At 43.1% G+C, this 22752-nt stretch overlaps 1 protein-coding gene across 1 annotated transcript; it reads left to right on the top strand.

Moving 5' to 3' along the window:
* Positions 1–2495: 2495 nt before the first annotated feature.
* On the top strand, positions 2496–22479 carry LOC136311990 (nmrA-like family domain-containing protein 1). Its single transcript, XM_066241380.1, has 5 exons — positions 2496–2632; positions 10287–10525; positions 13351–13600; positions 17447–17637; positions 21218–22479. Exons 1-5 carry the CDS (start codon positions 2509–2511, stop codon positions 21395–21397), a joined length of 984 nt encoding a protein of 327 aa, XP_066097477.1. The 5' UTR covers positions 2496–2508; the 3' UTR covers positions 21398–22479.
* Positions 22480–22752: the final 273 nt, after the last annotated feature.

Here is a 22752-nt window from a genome sequence, read left to right as displayed (position 1 = left end):
AATTCTTTTTTTTTTCCAGTCAGCTCTTAGGATGTGCTTGTCATAGTACTATGCTGTAATCAAAGTGTGAGAGCAATAATGTTATGTCATGACCAGTCCTTTGGCTCTACCACTAACATATTGCAAAAAATTACTCAACTACTCTTAGCCTAATATGCTGTAAAGCCAGTAGGCATGGCCACCATCACAGCTGCCTGGCCCGTGCAGGTTCACATTTGATTCGGACAGACGTTAATGAACCAACGGAGCCAAGAACTGGTGGGCCATTAGCTTTAATCCTAGCTTGCATCCGGCAGGCAAGAAATACACACAGTGGGAAAACACTTCCCTTTCCATTCAGGGCTTCCAAAGCCATTGACTTATCCGAGTTTCCTAGAATCAAAGGTTTCTACTTCACCAGCCTTATTCACCTCTGTTCCCCATCTCCTCCTCTCTGCACAAACTCTGCACAAACTGGCTTCTCCTTCAGCATTCCATCATCTTGGCTGCTTCTCCTCTCCTCCACATGACCTTTCTCTACCCTCCTCCTGCATGGGCTCCTCTGCCCCATTTTATAGTGTAGAAATCAAAACCCTTAATCCAATATACAAACACGAAAGTCTCTGATACAAAGTCATTTATCTGAGGCATAAATGAGATTCCTCACAACAGTGTACCACCCCCTATCATGCAACAGTCAAGAGTGTGGGGAAAAGATTAGTCTTAAAACTAAGCCTTAGGCTATAATGACCCTGCCTGCTTACATCCTGTCCCCCCCACCCAATGCAAACTATAAGAGAGCAAACATATATATCATATTTACAAACTTACTTGACCAACAGCCAGATATAGTCAGAGTCTCTGAAGATACACCAGCAACTAAAACAAAGTCACTGTTCTCATGGAGCACATAGTCTAGTTGGGGAAAAGGTGAGAAACATATGAGCAAAGAAATATAAAGAAATATACCTGTAACATGTCAAGTCACAAGTGTTATGAGGCCCTGACCGGTTGGCTTAGTGGTAGAGCATCGGCCTGGCCTGTGGATATCCTAAGGTCATTCCCTGACCATCTGCTCCCCCCTCCCCCTTCTCTTGCTTTCTCCATTCTCCTCCCTCAGCATGACTCAATTGTTTTGAGTGAGTTGGCCCTGGGCGATGAGATTGGCTCCTTGGCCTCTGCCTCAAGCAGTAAAAAAAATTAAAAAGGCTCCATTCCTCAGCAAGGGAGCAATGGCCCCAGACAGGCAGAGTATCACCTCCTAGTGGGCTTGCTGGGTAGATCCCAGTTGGGGCGTATGTGGGAGTGTGTTTCTCTGCCTTCCCTCCTCTCACTAAAAAAAAAAAAAAAAGTGATGAAGGAAAATAAAGCAGTGTGAGGAATGAAGAGAACCACCTTTAACTCATAATAAAGTTCAAGTCTTTCTTAGTGAAATAAAATTCCATCATGTAACCATAGTTCATTCTCACGTCCTTTACAGCAAGGCTCATTAAAGAGACATCTATACTTGCTCTCCTCACTTCCTCATCTCTCAATCATCCAACCAGCTTTAGCCTCAAACCCAAAAGGTTCAGTTCTTCAATTCTGAACTCATTTTCTCCTGAGCCTGCTCCTGCTCCTCCATTGCCTATCCAGTGGGCAGAGCCATTTTTGCTTCTTTCTCTTCTTTGCTTCCCCTTTTGCCACATCCACTCAGTTACAAAGACTTTCTCAGCACACCTCCTGAATATCTTTCATTTTACCCTCACTGTTACTGCCTGTATTGGTTTACTAGGGCTGTCATAACAAAGTACCACAAAGTGGGCTGATTAAACAATAGAAATTTATTGTCTCACCATCCTGGAGGCCAGAAGTCCAAAATCAAGATGTTGGCAGGTTTGATTCCTTCTCAGGGTTGCGAGAGAAGGATTCTTGCCAGACCTCTCTCCTTGGCTTGTAGGTGGCCATCTCTATGTTCACATGGTGAACTCCTTGTATCTACATAATTTTCCCTCTGTATATATCTGTGTTCAAATTTTCCCCTTTTATAAGGACACCAATCATATTGGATTAACCCCCTCTAACAATCTCACATTAACTTGATTATCTCTGTGGAAACCCTATCTCCAAATGAGGTCACACTCTGCTCTGATGTACTGGAGATTAGGACTTCAACATATGAATTTGTGGGGAGGCAGGGTCTTCAGGTCAGCTCCAGCATCATCTCCTCTGAACAGCCTTCCCTGACACCTCCAGTCTGGGTTTTATGTCCTCCATAGCGTATGTTCCCTCTGCCATTCCTCTCTACTGTACTTCTATTTACTAGTTTATCTCCCTTACAAGATCTGGATCACCAGGGCCTCTAGTTTAATGCCTAGTATAGTAAAGGCACTCAAAACACATTTGCTAAACACACGAGTGATTGAACAAGTGAATCCTTATTTGGAAAATTGCAGTGTCAGAGTGAGGAGGCTAGTTAGTCACCACAAGAAAAACTAGAAAAAGGAGGGACAAAATAAGGGTGTGGTAATCAGATGTGGTTTATAACTCATGCTTGAAAGAGAAACTATTTCAGCTGCTGTCGCTGCCCTGAGAAAAGTTTGGCTACTCCACGAACTTTCTTTGTCCAGTAATATGACCAGCAAGAAAGTAATTGCAGTGTTTGGAGCAACAGGTAAAAAACTCCTTACTGTTAAAGTGCATGCTGACTTTGCTTACTTTTGTTTTTATCTTCAAACCTGCTAGTTTGGGCTGAACAATGAGCCCTTTGGAGGAAATTAAGAAAAGTGTCCTATTGTTTGAGCTTCTGATGTGGTAAAGGGGCTGGGTGATTTGATTTTATTTGTCAGAAATTATCTCAGCAGGACAAGGAAAACTGACATTCTCTCTTTTTCCAACATGTGCCGACTTGTTTGTATATTCCAGTTTAACATAAGTTATATGCTGGAAACTTTTCTCTGCTCACTTTCTTTTTTCTTTTCTTTTTTTTTTTTGTATTTTTCCAAAGCCAGAAACGGGGAGGCAGTCAAACAGACTACCGCATGCGCCCTACCGGGATCCCCACCAGGGGGTGATGCTCTGCCCATCTTGGGGTGTTGCTTTGCGGCAATCAGAGCCATTCTAGTGCCTGAGGCAGAGGCCACAGAGCCATCCCTAGCGCCCAGGGAAACTTTGCTCCAGTGGAGCCTTGGGTGCGGGAGGGGAAGAGAGAGACAGAGAGGAAGGAGAGGGGGAGAGGTGGAGAAGCAGATAGGCGCTTCTCCTGTGTGCCCTGGCTGGGAATTGAACCCGGGACTCCTGCACGCCAGGCCGATGCTCTACCACTGAGCCAACTGGCCAGGGCCTCTGCTCACTTTCTGACAAGTACAAGGAGCAAGAGTGAGAGACCCATGGATTTGTAGAGGATAGCGACATGCTGACCAATGCCCTCCAGCGATTCTGAAAGCATGGAGTGGGTGGGGGTTCGGAGAATGTGCTGAGTGACTTTTCTCACTGGGACAGCTGTCTGAGCCTCTTCTTAATCGCTGCCTCTGCTTTCAATTTTGTCTCCTTTACAATTTGTTCTTTACAGCTGGAGTCATCTTTGCAAAATGATCAAATCAGGCCGCTCCCATTCAATCTGCTCTCATTTCAGCCTCCCAATGATTCATTTGAAACTATCAGATCATGACTTGCCTCTGTTCAAAATCCTCCAAAGCCCCCCTCACTCCAAGTAAGGACCCCCAATCTCCTACTCTCCCCTTTACCTACTCTACATGTTCCTCAAACACACTCCCACCTTAATTCCTTTTCATTGTCTGCCCCCTCAACCTAGAATAATCTTCCTCCAGTTATCCATGCTGCTTTGTCCCTCATGTCACCCAAGCCTCAGCTCAGATGTCGCCCTCTCTGTGAACATTTTTCAGACCTCCATATTTAAAATTGCAGCTCTGCTTGACCCAGCTGCTGTCTGTCTGCCTCCCCGCCCCAACTTCTCTTACTGCCTGTCTTCCACATTGAAACATAAACTCCATGAGCAAAGGACTAAAGCAGGGCGAAGTGAGAAATAGATTTGCAAAATCCAACAGGCAGGTATGATAGTGACTTTAAAAGGAAAAAAAAAGGTAAATGGAGATATTGTATAAGGTGAAGGTAAGAATATTGTTTCTTCCTGAAAGTAGTAAGCCATTGAAGGATTTTGAACAGAGAAATGACTTAATATGATGTCTATATTAAAAGGATAATTTTAACTCCTGTTTTGTGAGGAGAGTGTAGGAGGCAAGGGCTGAAGCAGAAAGACCTTTTAGGAGAATGCTGCCATAATCCAGGTGAGAGGATGGCAGCTTGGACAGGGATGGCAGCAATGCGGTGGTGGGGAGTGGTCAGATTCCAGATATGTGTTAAAGAGAGTTGACAGGTTCACTGATGGACCCAGACAAGAGGTGAGGAAAGAGGAGTAATCAATGACTTAAGGGTGTTCTGGCTTGAGCAGCTGGAAGATGAAGTTGTGACCCATTGAAATGGGAAGGCCTTAGTGGGAGCAGATCAGAAAAGCTCAGGAGCTCCATTTTAGTCCCAAACTTGAGTTGCTGCCTAGGCATCCAGAGCAGGCAGTTGAATAAGAGCCTTGGACGTGGCTGTTGGAGGAACCAGATTAGATGTGTCAGAGGTGAAGAAACTTGCTTCCTCCTTAGCTAAGGGGATGGGCTGATTACTTAATGCCCAGGTGTTGTCCCGAGTTTTGTTGCTGTGTTCTGGGTGTGTTTGAGAGTTTGAAGTAGGGTTGCCTATTTAGCAGATAAAAATATAAGATGCCTAGTTAAATTTTACAGGGACATGTGTTAGCCGTTACCCGTGTATGTGTTTGCATGTCAAACTCTGAATAGTGCTTGTCATTCAAATACTACTGTGGATGAAAAATGGGTTCTATGGAAAGTAACCTCATAGGGTGATTTGATCATAAATTCTTAACTGGGTAGGTCCTGGTGGGTAGTCATGCCCCAGGTATATAACTTCTTTAGTAAAAGGCTTATCTTTGCCTTAATCTAGCCCTGTCCATTGCTTCTGTGCATCTAGGTTAACATACTTCTGAAATAACCTCCCTTAAGAGAGCATATAATCTATTTATTTATTTAATTTAAACAATTAATTTTAATGGGATGACATTGGTCAACTAGACTACACAGATTTAGAGAAAACATCTCCACATCATTTGGACAGTTGATTATGCTGTATACCCATCACCCAAAGTAAAATCGTCCTCTGTCACCTTATATTTGTTTCTCTTTATGCCCCTCTCCCTCCACTCCACCTCTTCCCTCTCCTCCCTTCCCCTACCCCTGGTAACCACTGCACTCTTATCTATGTCTATGAGTCTCAATTTTGTGTCCCACCTATGTATGGAATCATACAGTTCTTAGTTTTTTTCTGATTTACTTATTTCATTCAGTATAATGTTATTAAGGTCTATCCATGTTGCCGTAAATGATACTATGTCATCATTTCTTATGGCTGAGTAGCATTCCATAGTATATATGAACCACATCTTCTTTATACAATCCTCTACTGAAGTACATTTTTGTTGTTAAGAGAGCATATAATCTTGTTACCTATCCTATAATCTAATCCCTGTCTTGCTTTGTGCCACCTTCATGTAGTCTTCCTTACTTTCCCTCCTTAATTTCAAATGAATAAAAGAAACCGCAAAACCGTTACTTTGTAGAGCATTTGAGATCTTGCTTCCTGACATATGTTGTCAGTTGGCTCAAATTATTTTAGTGTATATGCTGCTAAAGTGAACACTCAAATAAACTCTTTTCTGCCCCTGCTGATTTGAGGAAGTAGGGGGAAAAAGAGAAAGAGAGGAAGGGGGAGATAAAGAAGAGAAGTATCAATTTGTTGTTCCATTTAGTTGTGCACTCATTGGTGTCTTCTCATCTGTGCCCTGACCGAGGATCAAATCCAAGACCTTGTTGTGCTGGGATGATGCTCCATCCACTGAGCCACCTTGCCAATGCTCAAATAAACTCTTATAAAAATTCTCTACTGGTTTGGACATCTTTTTATGTTGACCTTGCCCTCAACATGGAAGCACCTGGAAGGGAACTAGGTCCAAGAGGGAACAATCCAGAATAAGCGAGGAGAGTCTGGGACAACTGAGTCTGTCCAAATGGGTGCTCTGGGGGCTGTTTTTTTTGGCTGATAAGTTTATTGGTTATGTCTTGCTTATTTAAAGGAAAAGGGCCAAGATGGATGAGTTCTCCTGGTTTCGGTCTTAGTAGCACATTAAATGTGGGAGTGATTAAGAGGGCCAGCCCTGGTTTTGGTCTAGTTTCTCTTGTTTCATACAGGTCCAGGCAGGACTGTCTGCCTCTAAAGCTAAGAGTTGAGACCATGGAGGTTTCAGTCTTTTAATGCATGTATTCATTAATTCATCCATTCCACTTAATGGATGTTGAAAACTTGCATTTGCCAGAGAATAGTCTCAGTACATGGTTGGGAAACAGGGATGAAGAGCAAACAGTTTCTATCTGTAGAACCTAGTTTAGTAGGAGGGTTATAAGGAAATAATTACAAGAGTTGATGATATGGGGCCGAATTGTGTCTCTCCCCAGAATCATTCACATATTGAAGCCTTACTTTCTAGTACCTCTAAATAAGATAGGACCTTACTGAGGCAATTGTATAAAAGTGAAACCATGAGAACGGACCCTAATCCTATAAAACTGGTGTTCTTTTAAGAAGAGGAAATTTTGACAAAGAGAGACAAGAGGGGCTAGAGTGCACAAAGGAAAGACTATATGAGGACACGGTGAGAAGCTTCTTTATGTGCCAAACAAGGGAGAAGGTCTCAGGAGAAAACCAACCTAATAACACCTTGATCTTGGGCTTCTAGCCTGCAGGACTCTGAGAAAATATATTGCAATTGTTTAAACCACAATCTGTGAAATTTCGTTAAGGCAGACTTAGCAAACTAATATAGCCAAAATTTTGTTAAATTGTTGTTTTTATAGATACGCAATTAATAGTTTTAGAAGTCTGATAGCCCTACAAGGTTTATAAATAACCCAGTAGACCCTGCCATACCCCTTTCCACATTTAACTCTTCTGTTACTACTGGTATTTGTCTCCATATTTCTAAATAATATGCTATTTCTTGATTTTTAAATTTTAGATATTATTGATTTTAGCTTTCTTATATTCCCAGCCTCAAACACACTCTTCCTTTTTCTCACCCTCCTCATGTAATTTATAACAATTTCTGTTTTTCATATGGATGATAAACTAATGTGGACTTTTATTATGACTATGTAATATTGTTCATATTCAGCCATGTGGTGAGCACTTTCTTTTCTCACATAATTTTTTCTTTTCCTGAAATTAATAATGGCCTTTATTTTTATTTGTTTAGTTTTCTTTGCACTTATCACTCATTTTTTCCTCTAATCTCTTCAATAATCCTGGATGATTTCTCTCAAAATGAGCAAATACATTAATTAATTTGTTGGTTCTGTTTTTTTCCTTTATGGAGAGCTCCCTAATGGAATGCTACATTTTTCTATTTCAATCTTCTTAGGATTTGCTTCCCTATTATTCTAATAATTCTCTTTGCCCTTCTCCTGGCTTTGGTTTCTCTTTCCTGGTTCTTTTTGCTTGCTTTACCTTTTTTTTTTTTTTTTTCATTTTTCTGAAGCTGGAAACAGGGAGAGACAGTCAGACAGACTCCCACATGCGCCCGACCGGGATCCACCCGGCACGCCCAACAGGGGCGATGCTCTGCCCACCAGGGGGCGATGATCTGCCCCTCCGGGGCGTCGCCATGTTGCGACCAGAGCCACTCTAGCGCCTGAGGCAGAGGCCACAGAGCCATCCCCAGCGCCAGGGCCATCTTTGCTCCAATGGAGCCTTGGCTGTGGGAGGGGAAGAGAGAGACAGAGAGGAAGGAGAGGGGGAGGGGTGGAGAAGCAAATGGGCGCTTCTCCTGTGTGCCCTGGCCGGGAATTGAACCCCGGTCCTCCGCACGCTAGGCCAACGCTCTACCGCTGAGCCATTGCTTGCTTTACTTTTTAATTTTGCTAGAATACATCCTCCAGTAGCTTACAGAGAAAGAGCACATAGGAGCTAAATTTTTGATACCTTGAGTGTCTGCAAATGTCTTTATGTAGAATGTTCAGAATCAATTGATCGTTTGACTGGGTTTAAAGTTCTAGATAGAAATTAATTCTTCCCCCTCCCCCTCAAAAAAAAAAAAGCCATTACTCTATTGTTTTCAATGTTATAAAGAAATCTGGTGCTTTTTTTTTTTTTTGGTTTATAAGAGAGATTTATTTGAAGAAATATCACAGCCTATAAAAACTACATAAAGTCTCAATTTCCACTCATACAGTGGTAGATTTTATATGTCCCCCACTTTTGAATTGACTCTCCTTTCACCAATGTTTGTAAGATTTTTTTTTATCCCCAGTGTTCTGAAATTTCACAATTATGTAATAATGTGGGACGTTATTTATTAGTTGTGCTGGGTATTCAGTGGCCGTTTAATCTGGTAGCTCATTTGATATCCTTGGACCCTGGGAAATTATTTTCTTTGATAATCCCAGATGCCCATTATTTCTATTCTCTCATTCTGGAATTCCCTTGGCTTGATCTGTTTTCTCTTACCTATTTTCCATTTCTTTGTGTTTTTCCCCCTTTTAATTCTGAAAGATTTCTCCAACTTTTTCTGAGTGTTTCATCTTCTCTCCTGAATGTTCCCTCTCCTTCTCTCCCCCTCCTCTTTTATATTGGTACAGTATGCAGATATAGTGTTCTGAATGCAAAATTTTCTCCAGTCTTTGAAGATATTAATGTTTTTAAATTTTTTTTCTGTTCACTGCATCTGTTTCCTTTTAATAGTATATTTATTTTGGTTTTGTTAGAGGCTTTCTTTAAATATCTGGTGACCTTTGGCTGTCTGTTCATATTTACTACTAGAGCACTAAACTTTGGTTGAAGCTCCTCTTACAAAAGCAGAGCTCAGCCCTGGCCAGTTGGCTCAGCGGTAGAGTGTCGGCCTGGCGTGCAGGAGTCCTGGGTTCGATTCCCGGCCAGGGCACACAGGAGAAGCGCCCATCTGCTTCTCCACCCCTCCCCTCTCCTTCCTCTCTGTCTCTCTCTTCCCCTCCCGCAGCCAAGGCTCCATTGGAGCAAAGATGGCCCTGGCGCTGAGGATGGCTCTGTGGCCTCTGCCTCAAGTGCTGGAATGGCTCTGGATGCAACAGAGCGATGCCCCAGATGGGCAGAGCATCGCCCCCTGGTGGGCATGCCGGGTGGATCCTGGTCGGGTGCATGCGGGAGTCTGTCTGACTGCCTCCCCGTTTCCAGCTTCGAAAAAATGAAAAAAAAAAACACCCAAATAAAAAAAACAAACAAAACAAAACAAAACAAAAGCAGAGCTCATTGAATGGTAGGCCCTATGGGGTTATCAGTTGGGCTTCCACAAGAAACAAGTGCCACACTTTCTCAGAGAAGCTAAGGAAAAATAAAGGCAGAAAGGGAAAAGACCAGTAACAAATAAGTAAGAAACAGGAGGAAGGAGCAGAGGGCATGAGAGATGACCACAACCCGGGGAGAATAGCACATTGGAGATGGTCACCTCTCTTCCTGCCCTTAGGTCTTCTACTGATGCCTCTCATTGGCTAGACCCAACCTGAGAACAAGACAGTCCATTGATGGAGTGCATACAGGTCAGGTTCCTAGGGCACTAAACAGGGTGGGGGAGGTGAAGGTAGATCTGAAGGCACACAAACAATATTCAAGACAGGTAGGTAACCAGTATGATGGAGGGTTGCAAATGTAAGCAACCAAGCACAGTATCTGGCATATATCACAGGGCATTCAGTAAATAATTGTAGAGTAGATAAATTAAGCAAGTGATGCTTCTATCATCAATGGCTCTGAATGCCATAAAAAGAAAATTACACGTTTTTAATTTTAAAAATATATATAAAATAAGAAGCTGTTTTGAAAATAGAATTGTGTGAAGAACCTCAAAATAAAATCTATATCTAGATAAAATTAGATGTTCCCAGTTGCCTTTGTGGCAGAGGGTCCAGAAGCCTGCTCATTTGGCCTCCCCGTTGGCTCAGGACTCTCCCATTCTTTCCTCCCCCACCCTTGGATTTTGCAAAGGTGCCTCTGATGGGGCGACGAGAAACCTAGTTTGAAAACCACTGTTGCAAGCCATAGGATGCCTCCTGAAGTGGTTATTACAACAGCTGTACTCCAAATAACAGGACTTCTGGACCAACTATTTTTTAGTGAGCATTCTCCCCGATCCTTCTTCTATTTCTTCTTTTCTAATCTTGCAGGAGCTCAGGGTGGCTCAGTGGCCAAGGCCATTCTGGAGAGCAAACAGTTTGCTGTGAGAGCGCTGACCAGGGATGTGACCCGACCGAAAGCACGGGCGCTGCAGAACCTCGGCGCCGAGGTGGTGAGAGGGGACCTGAATGATGAAGCCTCAGTGGAGGCCGCCTTGAAAGGCACCTATGGGGCCTTCGTGGTGACCAGCTTCTGGGATGATTTCAGCAAAGAGAAAGAAGTGTGCCAGGTGGGAACACCTTCATGTCCTTTCCTCTTACCCTCCTGGCTGCTCTGCCCTTTCTTGAAGGGGGTATGCCTTCAGGCTGGGCAAAAATACAAGCCTTACTCCACATCTCTCTTGTATTTATGAAATATAAGTGCTTCCACTACTGTTGGCGATATCTCCGATTGTGACATCAGTGTTGTGTAGCAAATACCCGATTCGAAAGACCCTGGAGGGTTGAGAGTGACGGTGCAGTAGAGCCAGTCATTAGATGCTCCCTGTTTTGTTTGCAGATGGCATAGGAAGGACACCACACAACAGAGTTAGAGTGACTGAAATGAAAAGGGAAGAACAGCAATGTAATGGGTGTATTTATACTTCTGGCAGAGAATTTGGGGAGAAATCAGTAATGGGTACACATAGAAGAAGAACTAAAGAAATCAGCAAATAAACCCACAATGATTAACATCAGGGAAAATAAAAGTTTGTAGAAGAAATAAATGTAACCATAGAATGTTACATGGTTCAGCTTCAGCTGTGTGTAATCTCTTATTATTGATCTAAAATTATGATGCTGGAAATATGAAAAAAAGGGAATTGTATATATGTGTGATGGTGATGGTGGACTGTGTGTGTGTGTGTGTGTGTGTGTGTGTGTGTGTGTCTGTGTGTGAGAGAGAGAAGACTAGAGATGAGGGCTTATTTTTCATAGTAGGAATTTAGTAGCTGATATCTTAAACTGAAAGAACTCAAGAATTAGAAGTACAAACTTGGACTTGGTGAACATGTTAAGGACACTACTCTTTTATGGATTCTTGTTGTATTGGCCAAGAGTTTGCTTAAAGGCTTTAATCACTGTAAAAAAAAATATATAGAAGACTGGATAAAGAAGATGTGGCACATATACACTATGGTATACTACTCAGCCATAAGAAATGATGACATCGGATCATTTACAACAAAATCTTGATAACATTATACGGAGTGAAATAAGCAAATCAGAAAAAACCAAGAACTGCATGATTCCATACATTGGTGGGACATAAAAGCGAGACTAAGAGACATGGGCAAGAGTGTGGTGGTTATGGGGGGGGAGGGTAGGAGGGAGAGGGGAGGAGAGAGGGGGAGGGGCACAAAGAAAACTAGATAGAAGGTGACAGAGGACAATCTGATTTTGGGTGATGGGTATGCAACATAATTGAATGACAAGATAACCTGGACATGTTTTCTTTGAATATATGTACCCTGATTTATTGATATCACCCCATTAAAATTAATAAAAATTTATTTATAAAAAAAGAATTAGAAGTACAAACATGTTATTTAGAAATAAAGAAACAGGGTAAGGAAGGGGAATTAAGAGGGACAAATACATGGTGATAGAAAGTGATTTCACTTTGAGTGATGGGTACACAGCATAGTCAATGGTTCAAATAATATAGAAATGTTTACCTGAAACCTATGTACTCTTATTGATCAATATCACCCCATTAAATTTAACTTTCTAAATAAAATAGAAGAAAAAGAAATAAAGAAACAGCTAAAAGAGATCAAAGTGATTACTTCTGGAGAGCAGTTATCAGCATGGAGGCTCAGGGAATGTCTTTGTTACTGTAAGTTTAATCCCCCCCCATAATGGTACTATTTGAAATTATATATATGTATAAATTGGGGAAAATATGAAGGTTAAATTTTAAGAATGTAATGGATAGAATCACCCTTTGCAGAAATGGCACAATTAAAAAAATTAAGAGGCCCTGGCCTGTTGGCTCAGTGGTAGAGCGTCGGCCTGGCGTGCAGGAGTCCCGGGTTCAATTCCTGGCCAGGGCACACAGGAGAAGCGCCCATCTGCTTCTCCACCCCTCCCCCTCTCCTTCCTCTCTGTCTTTCTCTTCCCCTCCTGCAGCCAAGGCTCCATTGGAGCAAAGTTGGCCTGGGCGCTGAGGATGGCTGTATGGCCTCTGCCTCAGGCGCTAGAATGGCTCTGGTTGCACCAGAGCAATGCCCCAGATGGGCAGAGCATCGCCCCCTGGTGGGCATGCCGGGTGGATCCCGGTCAGGTGCATGCGGGAATCTGTCTGACTGCCTCCCCATTTCGAACTTCAGAAAAATACAAAAAATAAAATAAAAAAATTAAGAGCAGGATTGAACCATTTCAGGAATGTCTGTTAAACTAATTATTCCATTTACAACATGTCTGTTAGTGATAAGCTTTGGAACAGCTTACGTTAGGAACTCTGGGTTCTAATTCTGATGTTCACTCACTGTGAAGCCCAGGGGACATAGTCATACTCTGCTTCACTTTCTGCGTCTACTAAACAGGTTAACTGTGTCCTCTGCTTGCAACATGGGGTTTTGTAAGGGGGAAAAAGGAAACAATAGAAAGAAAGAAGAAAGAAAAGAAAGAGAGAGGAAGATGCTTTGGAAAATTTGGAACTAAAACACAAAAAAGAGAATATATGTGTGTATGTGTGTGTGTGTGTTCATTGTACTCTCAATATCCAGATGGTGTCCAGATACAATGCATTACCAGAAAACACTTACATTTTTTCCTCAGGTATCACTGAGCCTTTATATAAATGAATGTAGCAGTTGATCACAAAGATACTGATATTTTAGAGGAAGAGACCAAATATTCCTGACTGTTTCCACCAGGCTGCCTCTTAGTGTCTGATGAGGGTCAGCATTTTGACATGGGGAAGCCTCTGCCCACTGATACAGGTGGACTCTCAGATCGTAACTTGAATATATTTTGATGCTGGAAGAGCTCCCTCTCGAAGGAGGACAGCTGCCCTCTTGTCCATATGCCAATACAGCAATCTATATAAAGTTTTACATTTGTCCCTTAGGGGAAAATGGTGGCAGACATCGCCAAGCGCCTGGGTCTGAAGCACGTGGTGTACAGCGGCCTGGAGAACGTCAAGCATCTGACCGGCGGGAAGTTGGAAGTTGGGCACTTTGATGGGAAGGGAGAGGTGGAGGAATACTTCTGGTCCATTGGTGTTCCCATGACCAGCGTCCGCTTGGCAGCTTACTTCGAAAACTTTCTCACCATGTGGAAGCCAGTGAAAGCCTCTGATGGCGATTACTACACCTTGGGTAAGTGAAAGTTTATAGTGAAAGTTAACTGGACACCTGCTGTCCTTCCCTCCCGCCTCTATTTCCCTTCCTCCCTCAGTTCAGTGGGATACCTCATTTGAGTGCCTACTATGTGTTTACCTCTGTTTGAAGTGCCAAGAAAAATACCAAATTGTTCTAGACTTCACAGGAGGTGAAGTCAGACTGCCTTCACTAGTTCTTAGACTGGAAACACAAAGGATTTCACTTCCAGTCTTAACAATCTGATATTCTTTATGTAAGTAGTTAACTATGTGACTTCAAGCCTTAGTTTCCTCATGTCTAATGGAAAAGTTGGACAAGACAACTTCTAAGGTCCCTTCCAGCTCATCCGTCTGAACTTCTGTGACAACAGGCAAGACAGTCTTCTCTTGGCCTGGGTGCCATGGTCACAATCCCTGGAGGGATCTGGCTCTCCAGAGTCTGGTTCTGTAAGTTGGGACTGGGGCCTGACTCTAGTTTTCTTTTTCTTTCTTTTCTTATTCCCCTTCTTTTCCAAGTGATAGGAGGGTAGATGGAGAGTCAGACTCCTAAATGCACCCAGCCAGGAGATCTACCCAGTAACCCCCACCTGGGGTTAATGCTCTGCGCATCTGGGGCCATGCTCACAACTGAGTTATTTTTAGTGTCTGAGGCAGAGGCTCCACAGAGCCCACCTCAGTGCCCGGGGCTGATGTGCTCAAACCAATCGACCCATGACTGTGGGAAGGTAAGAGAGAGAGAGAGAAGGGGAAAAGGGAAGAGAAGCAGATGGTTGCTTCTTCTGTGTGCCCTGACCAGGAATTTAACCCAGGACATCCACACGCTGGGCTGAAACTCTACCACTGAGCCAAATGTCCAGGGCCAAGACTCTAGTTTTAACAAGGGTTCCTGATAATCCCAGTGCTTTGAGTCCACTGGCTGGAATTCCCCTGCCCCTTGGGGACATTTCCTTTGTCCATAGCCCGAGGTCGCTCTGTGGAGTGGAGGGACTATGGGGGTATTAAAGGCAGCAATTCAGTCTTTTTTCCTTAGCACATAATTTAGACTTATCAGAGGCATAACTAAGAGCACCTGCCACACAACAGGTGACCTGGGTAATAATTCAACAAATGACTAGATAAATAAATGTATAAATGTAATATGGCTCTTTTTAGCCCCACCCCCTTTCTTCCTATGCCCTTACCAGGTGTCAGAAGCCAGCTAATTGACATTTCCCAGGTCCTCAACTAGGACATTGTAATCTATAGGTTAGATTGGCCTGGGTGAAGAGGTGATGCCTTAAGTTTCTTCTGGCACCCAGTCCCATCTGGGGCCCCAGAGTCTATATAACTCTCTTAGGTGTTCCTGAGACTGGTATCATTTCCACTCTAGGAATAACTAACATTTACTCACCACTTACGAGGAGCCCAGCACTATACTATTTACTTTCATTTTACAGATGAAGAAACTGAGGTGAGAAAGAGTAGGTAACTTTTCAAAGATCACTAATAAGGCAGAACCAGGACCTGGACCCTGGTAGTCTGACTCCAGAGCCATATTCTTTACCACTGCCCCATAACTGCTTTTCATCTCATCCCAAGACCTCAGCTCTCAAATAAAAGCAAACTTCAAAGTCAGGACCAGCTTAGCTCTGGGTGCCTCAAAATGCCCTGACTGCTTTACAAACATCAAATAAAATTATAATTTAATCTGAGCAGGAAATTTGCCTACCAAGAAATTGAAGCAGGAAGCTAATTATACTACAAAAGACGAACTATGATATTCAGTCCCTGACTGCTAATCCTGAAGTCACTTTGGATTGAAATGCAAAGACCTTGATTCTTGTCCTGGCCTGTTGCTTTCTAGCTGAGGCAGTGGGTGAGTCAACAGACTTAGTTTCTTCATTAAAAAAAATGAGAGTGCCCTGGCCGGCTGGCTCAGTGGTAGAGCGTCCGCCTGGCGTGCAGGAGTCCCAGGTTCGATTCCTGGCCAGGGCACATAGGAGAAGCGCCTACTGCTTCTCCACCCCTCCCCCTCTCCTTCCTCTCTGTTTCTCTCTTCCCCTCCCTCAGCCAAGGCTCCATTGGAGCAAAGATGGCCCGGGCACCGGGGATGGCTCTGTAGCCTCTGCCTCAGGTGCTAGAATGGCTCTGGTAGCAGCAGAGCGACGCCCCAGATGGGCAGAGCATCGCCCCCTGGTGGGCATGCCGGGTGGATCCCGGTCAGGCACATGCAGGAGGAGTCTGTCTGACTGCCTCCCTGTTTCCAGCTTCAGAAAAGTACAAAAAAAATAAAATGAAAAAAAAAAAAAAAAGAGAGAGTTCTGGGGCTAGATCCTATCTACTTTGGGTTCTAGCCTCAGGATTCTGGGAATCTAGGAGAGGCTGTGTCACCCTGTCAGAAGGTTACAAGCTTTGGAGTGATGCGTGAGGGTTTGAACGCACTGCTGCTGCTGGTTGGCTGAATAACCTCTGGCAAGTATCTAGTATTCCTATGTTTCAAGGTTGTTTTGAAGAGTAAACCAGTCACTACGTTTCATTCATTCAGTAAATATTTGAGGGCTTACTAGTTACCAGTCATTTGCTGGGGAATCAGTAATAAACAGTTCAAAACAAACAGCTCTGCCTTCATGAAGTTCCCATTTGGGTGGAGGAGACAGAGAATAAACATAATAGATAAAGTGAAGTATATCATATGTTAGGAGGTAAGCACAATATTTAAAAAATAAGACAGGGTAAGGTATATGTGTAGTGCCAGCAGGAAGGAGGTGACATGTGAAATTTAAACAAGCTGATCAGTGGGCCTCTTTGAGAAAGTGACATCTGAGCACCTGGTGGAGGTAGGTTCCGGACTTCGTGGGAAGGAATAATGCAGGGGAAGAACATTCAGGGCAGGAGGAACAGATGGTGTGGCTGGAACAGAGCTGATCAGGGAGAGTGGAGGCGGTGAGGCCAGAGTTAACAGAGGTCTGGTCCTGCAAGCCATTGGCTTGTGTTTTGAGGGATGGAGAACCATTGGAAGATATGGGAAGACATGATACGAGCTGAGTTTAGTTTGTCAGGTTCACAAAAAGACCATGAAAAGGCAAGAGTGGAAACAAGGAGACCAATAATTCAAGTCAAAGATGATGGCACAAGGTGGTAGCAGTGAAAATGGTAAGAAATGGACAGATTCTGGACATACTGAAAATAAGACTTAAAAAAAAAAAGGATATGGGTGTGAGAAAAGTGTTAAGCTCAGTCCAAGACTTTTGACCTGAGATACTGAGATGATAGAGTTGCCATGAACTGAAATGGGGAAGTCCGTCAGGGGAGCAAGTTTTTGACATAGGAATTCATTCTGGGGCACATTGAATTTAATATGTTTATTGAACAATCAAGTAAGTATGCTGAGTAGAAAGTTAAACAAATAGAGTCTGGAATTCAGTAGAGATTTCTAAATTGGAGATACAACTAATCATACTTTGCACATAGCAGATACTTAGTGAATGGTCACCTTTAAAAATTTCTTACTGATTGATTTTAGCACAAGAGGAAGGAGTAGAGAGAGAAAGAGACAAGAACATTGATCTGTAACTGTATGTGCCCTGATCAGGGGTCAAACCGCAACCTCTGTGCTTTGGGACAGTGCTCTAACCAACTGAACATCTGGCCAACGCAGTAAATGGTCACTTAAAAAAAATCAATATCCAGGCATTATTGTATTTTTCTCAAACAAAATCTTGTAACAATTGTCCATAGATTGTGGCCACTCGGTGTTACATTACCTTTCTATACCTTTTGTTTAAGTGGTTGGTTAATTTAAGTTGGTAGGACCTACCAAGGATGTGATATAATTAGTTTTTATCTTCTTTTTCTTTTTTACTAGTACTGCCTATGGGGGACATACCAATGGATGGCATCTCTGTCGCTGATGTTGGAGCAATCGTCTCTAGCATTTTTAATTCTCCGGCCGAGTTTTTAGGCAAGGCGGTGGGTCTCAGCGCAGAAGCACTAACAATACAGCAATATGCTGATGTTTTGTCCAAGAGTTGGGGGAAAGAAGTCCGAGATGCAAAGGTGAGTACTTTAGAAGACATAAATGTTATCACCTTGGATGATCCACCCAAAGAGTCCTTGGGTCACACACCACTGAATTACAAATTCTGGTAGACTTTTGATGAATTTAAGCAGAGTTCAGCTTAGGCTCACAGAAGAAATTAAAGAGGATTTTAGTATCACAAATCTATCTTGTATTGGTGGATCTGAATCTCACTCTTATAGTTGTATTTCTATTATTATTATTATTATTATTATTACTGTCCAGTGAGAGGAGGGGAGGCAGAGAGACACTCCCTCATGCGCCCTGACCAGGATCCACCTGGCAAACCCACTGGGGGCAATGCTCCGTTGCTCAGTAACTGAGCCATTTTTTTTAGTGCCGAGGTGGAGGCCACTGAGCTATCCTCAGCACCTGAGGCTAGCTCACTCGAACCAATAAAGCCATGGCTGCAGGAGGGGAAGAGATGGTTGCTTCTCCTGTGTGCCCTGACTGGGAATTGAACACAGGACATCCACATGCTGGCCGATGCTCTACCACTGAGCCAAATGGCCTTTATTTCTTTAGCTGTAGTTTAATCAGCTTGTTAGGATAAAATTACTTTTGGGCAGTAAGAACTTAGAATCTGAAGACCGAGGTACAACTTTTTCGTGTACACTACCCAGCTCTCTTCATAAGCACTCATTGCTAATCACTCCAGTCTATCAGAGCTCGCTGGTATAGGGCGAGGCACTTAGCCTTCTCTGAGCCTCAGCTTCCTCATCTGTGAAGTGGGATGATAACATCTACCTTGAGGTGTTCTTGTGAAAATTAGAAAGAACATATTTAAAAGGCTTAGCATAGTGTTTGGCATATATATTAAGTGCCTATTATGTACCTTTGAGGAGTTTATAGCAGAGCTGGGGTGAAAATGTTAAGGCACATGAAGTCACAGTGATCAGTACAAGACAGAACACTGTACTTAATTGTGTTGTCCACACAATCTGTGACCAGAGAAAGGTAGAAGAAGGCTTCATGAAAAAAGTTGCTTTTTGTTTCATGGGGTCTGAAGTCTATAAGGAAGAAGGGGAGAAAGGCAAAGAAGTGAGGGCATATGCTGTTTGTGTTTATTCTCAGAGGACTGGGTAGACCTTGTTTTGGCTGTCTCAGGACCTTCAAGCATCTTTCAAACATAACTGGCCTCTGAGTATTTTTGGTTCATCAAGTTGTTTCATAATTCAGTGGAAACTACTCTGGCATCAAAAGTTCTAGGGTATTAAAAAAAAGCTGGAAGTTCTTCAGTATGGTTAATGATCTTCTTCATAATCAGTCTGACTTGAAGATGCTGTCCAGGTTTCTAGGGTGGGAAAAGGCTTAGGCATCATGCTACTCTGGGGAAAGATACATGTGGCCACAAGGTGGCACTCCAGCCTTGGCAGTCTGACCATCTCCCCTGTTTGCATTAACTGCTTCTGTGAGGAAAAACTCCCATTAGGAACTCGGGTTTGGCTGACACTGTCTGTCCAAGCCCAAAGGAACATGGTCCTTTAAGAAAGTGAGACACAACAAAGCAAACTCCTTCAAAAAAATCTTCAGAAAAGAATTCTTTATTTTACTGAGGTATATTAGTCATCAAAGTTATAGGCTGAGGGAGCAACTCAAGGAGACAGACATTTCTAAAATCATCTTCCAAGCTCCTAATGTAGTCTTCTCACTAAAATTTTAATTATTTTTCTGATTTGAAAAATAACAAACACTTATTTTTCAGGAAATACAGAAAATTATTTTTTAAAAGATTTTATTTATTCATTTTGGAGAGAAGAGAGAGAAAAGGGGGCGGGGAATAGGAATCATCAACTCCCTCAATGTGCCTTGACCAGGCAAGCCCGGGGTTTTGAACCAGCGATCTCAGTGTTCCAGGTTGATGCTTTATCCACTGCACTACCACAGGTCGGGCTAGAAAATTCATTTAAAACAAAGAAAATAAAAACCACGTACTGGCCCTGGCCGGTTGGCTCTGTGGTAGAGCGTCGGCCTGGCGTGCGGGGGACCCTGGGTTCGATTCCCGGCCAGGGCACACAGGAGAAGTGCCCATTTGCTTCTCCACCCCCCTCCCCTCCTTCCTCTCTGTCTCTCTCTTCCCCTCCCGAAGCCGAGGCTCCATTGGAGCAAAGATGGCACGGGCACTGGGGATGGCTCCTTGGCCTCTGCCCCAGGCGCTAGAGTGGCTCTGGTCGCAGCAGAGGGTCTCCCCTGGTGGGCGTGCCAGGTGGATCCCGGTGGGGCGCATGCGGGAGTCTGTCTGACTGTCTCTCCCCGTTTCCAGCTTCAGAAAAATAGAAAAAAAAAAAAGAGAAAAAAAAGAAAAAGAAAAAAACAAAAACAAAAACAAAAAAACCACGTACTTTAATTTATCAGAGATAGCAACTGTGAAACATTGGCATATATAGACTTTTCCCAGTATATATATGTTTGTATATATAGCTTTTTCATTTAACATTATATTATAAGCATTTTTCTATTTTGTTAAAGTTCTTCAAAAACATTAATTTAAATAATCATATAATATTCTGCGCTTCAGGATGATGCTCTAACCAACTGAGCTTTCCGGCCAGGGCAGCATAATATTCTTAAAGTAGATGTCCTGTAATTTATTCTGCCATTCCTTTGCTTTTGTATATATGTTATTCTTGATTTTTTATTATTATAAATGGCATATGACAGTCATTGTTTTATAAGGGTTGTTTATGTGTCACATTTTTCTAAGGCCAAGTGGAATAACAAGGTTAGAGTTTACTTCTGGGGGCTAAAGGCAGATTACACTGGATCCAATAGTTAGAAATTAGTTTTGTTAATTTGGGGGAGGGGCGACTATTGAGCTAGTTAGTGTCAGAGGGACTCAAGGGGTGAGTTGAGTGGAAGGTGACAGAAGGCAGCTCAGTAAGTATGTGACGGGCAGCATTTGAGTCTGGGCCTGGCAGAGTCTGGGGTGGCTGAAGTCAAGATGCTCATTTCTAATCGAGGAGGGGAATGATGATGAAGGGGTGTCAACCGGGAAGAAAGATGGAGAGTCTGGGGCCAAGGAGTGCGGGGTCTTGACGTTGTGAGAGGGTGAGAGGGGGAGAGCATGTCAGAGGGCTGCTGAGGGAATCCCAGGAAGTGTGTATGAAAGCTGGTCGGGCGAAGGGGGACAGAGCCGTAGTACCTTATCCAAAGATGTGGGGCCAGAAACAATTCAGTTTTCAAATCTTTCAGCTTCTAGATAGGTTATTCTATATGTATTGTGTAACATCACCCTCAGGGCAAGGGCAGGAGCGTGTAATCAAACACATCAGTATCTCTGCAGAAAAGCATATGACTGTTTCCACTAAAAGGGACATTAAAGATCATAAATAGTTTCACATAAGTTCAGATCAGAATTAGTTCAGAAAAGTCAGTTTGCTGTCAAATTGCTTATGAAAACAAACTTGCAAGTTTCTTGGGTTTTGGAGTTAGGCTAAAGAACTGTGGCCTATATCATTATTAAAGTGAATAAGTTATTCTCAAACTATGTTCCATGAAAGCTAAAACTGAAAAAATAAATATAAAAATTTTTAATTTTTTTTAACTTGTTTTTAAAAGATCACCCCAGAAGCTTATGAGAAGCTGGGATTTCCTGGAGCAGAAGAATTAGCCAACATGTTTCGTTTCTATCACATGAAGCCAGACCGTGATGTCAAGCTCACCCACCGACTAAACCCCAATGTCAGAAGCTTCAGCCAGTTTATCTCGGACAACCAGGGAGCCCTGGTGGGCCTTTAAGCTGTTCCAACAGGCCCCTCACCCCACACTTTCTTCCTCCCTGAGTCTCTTTACAGCACATCTCCATTAACAGAACAGATACGATAGAATGCAACTGTTTGCAACACCAGAAGGCTTCCCTGAAGTGCTCTCTTAAGAAGGAAACATGGAAATGGTGATTGGACACAGAAATTTAACTCACATATAACTTTCCGGCTAGTGATAAGGATGTTACACCTGTTTGGTTAAGTAGGAAGCCCCGAACCTAGCACCTTCTGTAGCTCTGTCTTTCCAACAGCCGAGTCGCCTCACAGGGCTCTGGCCTGAGGAACTGGGAGCTTCATCCCTAGCACAAATGGGGGCAGCCACTCAACTTTCTCCTGCCTAAATGACTTTGAGCCCGGGCTCTGAAACTCCCTTCAGCAGCTCCGGTTTTTTCAAGTGCATTGTCACATTCTCAGTGGACTTTTAGGTAATTTTAATTTCTTAGAATAAAAGTCTTTGTACAGGACTTTCTAGGGAACATGGTGTTCAGTGAACAAGCACAAGTGTTAGAGACTCTAAAGTTCAGTTTTGCTTCATGGTTGAAAATTCATCCTCTGATTCATTCGTTAAATCATTTACGGAATCATTCAACTATCCATCTATTCATTCTTCCATCCTTCATTTAGACATTCCACACATTTTATTTTTAGCACCAGTAATGATGATGCATTTGCAAACTTCTCTTTCCGCCTATATGTTTTCTGATTGGAGTGATGCGTGCTTCAAAGGCTACCATGGCTCCTTGCTCCTTTTCATTTTGTGGTTGGCAAGGGGGCCATGTAACCAGTTAGCTGCAAGTGAAACCCAGAGGCTCTGCGGTGGATGAAGGCAGGAGCTTGAGACGAGAGCTGGGGAAAGGAAGGGAAGTAGAAAGAGGAGATGATGGGAGGGCTCTTATAATATCTTTCTATATCTCTGGCTTAGCATTTTCTATACTGAATTATTATTGCCTCATTTACTAGTCTTCTTGGCTGCGAGTAACTTGCAGTCCTCTTTATCCTGGTGCTTGGCACATGATAGGTGATCAATAAATGTTCAATAAATGTTGTCAAAATGAATGAATAAAGTCAATTGATTTTATCATTGCAAGAAAAGGGAAATAAACAGGTGTCTAGGCTGGTGAGTGGTAAGAACCAGCAACTAGTACTTAAAGGGCAAGAGGTTGTCCAGTCCTGGGAGAGGCAGGTAGGCAGTGCCCGGAGCAGGGAGCAGCTGAGCCAAGATGGGCCGGTGGTGCCTGTGTGAGGGAGGACATAGCGGCGATGGATCTTACTCCGGAGAAGGAGCCCTGGAGATGTCGAGTGTCAGCCTTTTTGGTTTTTTAAGGCATC

The sequence above is a fragment of the Saccopteryx bilineata genome, chromosome 8 (assembly GCF_036850765.1).
Source record: "Saccopteryx bilineata isolate mSacBil1 chromosome 8, mSacBil1_pri_phased_curated, whole genome shotgun sequence".
Taxonomy (NCBI): Eukaryota; Metazoa; Chordata; class Mammalia; order Chiroptera; family Emballonuridae; genus Saccopteryx; species Saccopteryx bilineata.
Note: the sequence above shows the minus strand (reverse complement) of the source record. Positions and strands in the feature narration are given on the sequence as shown.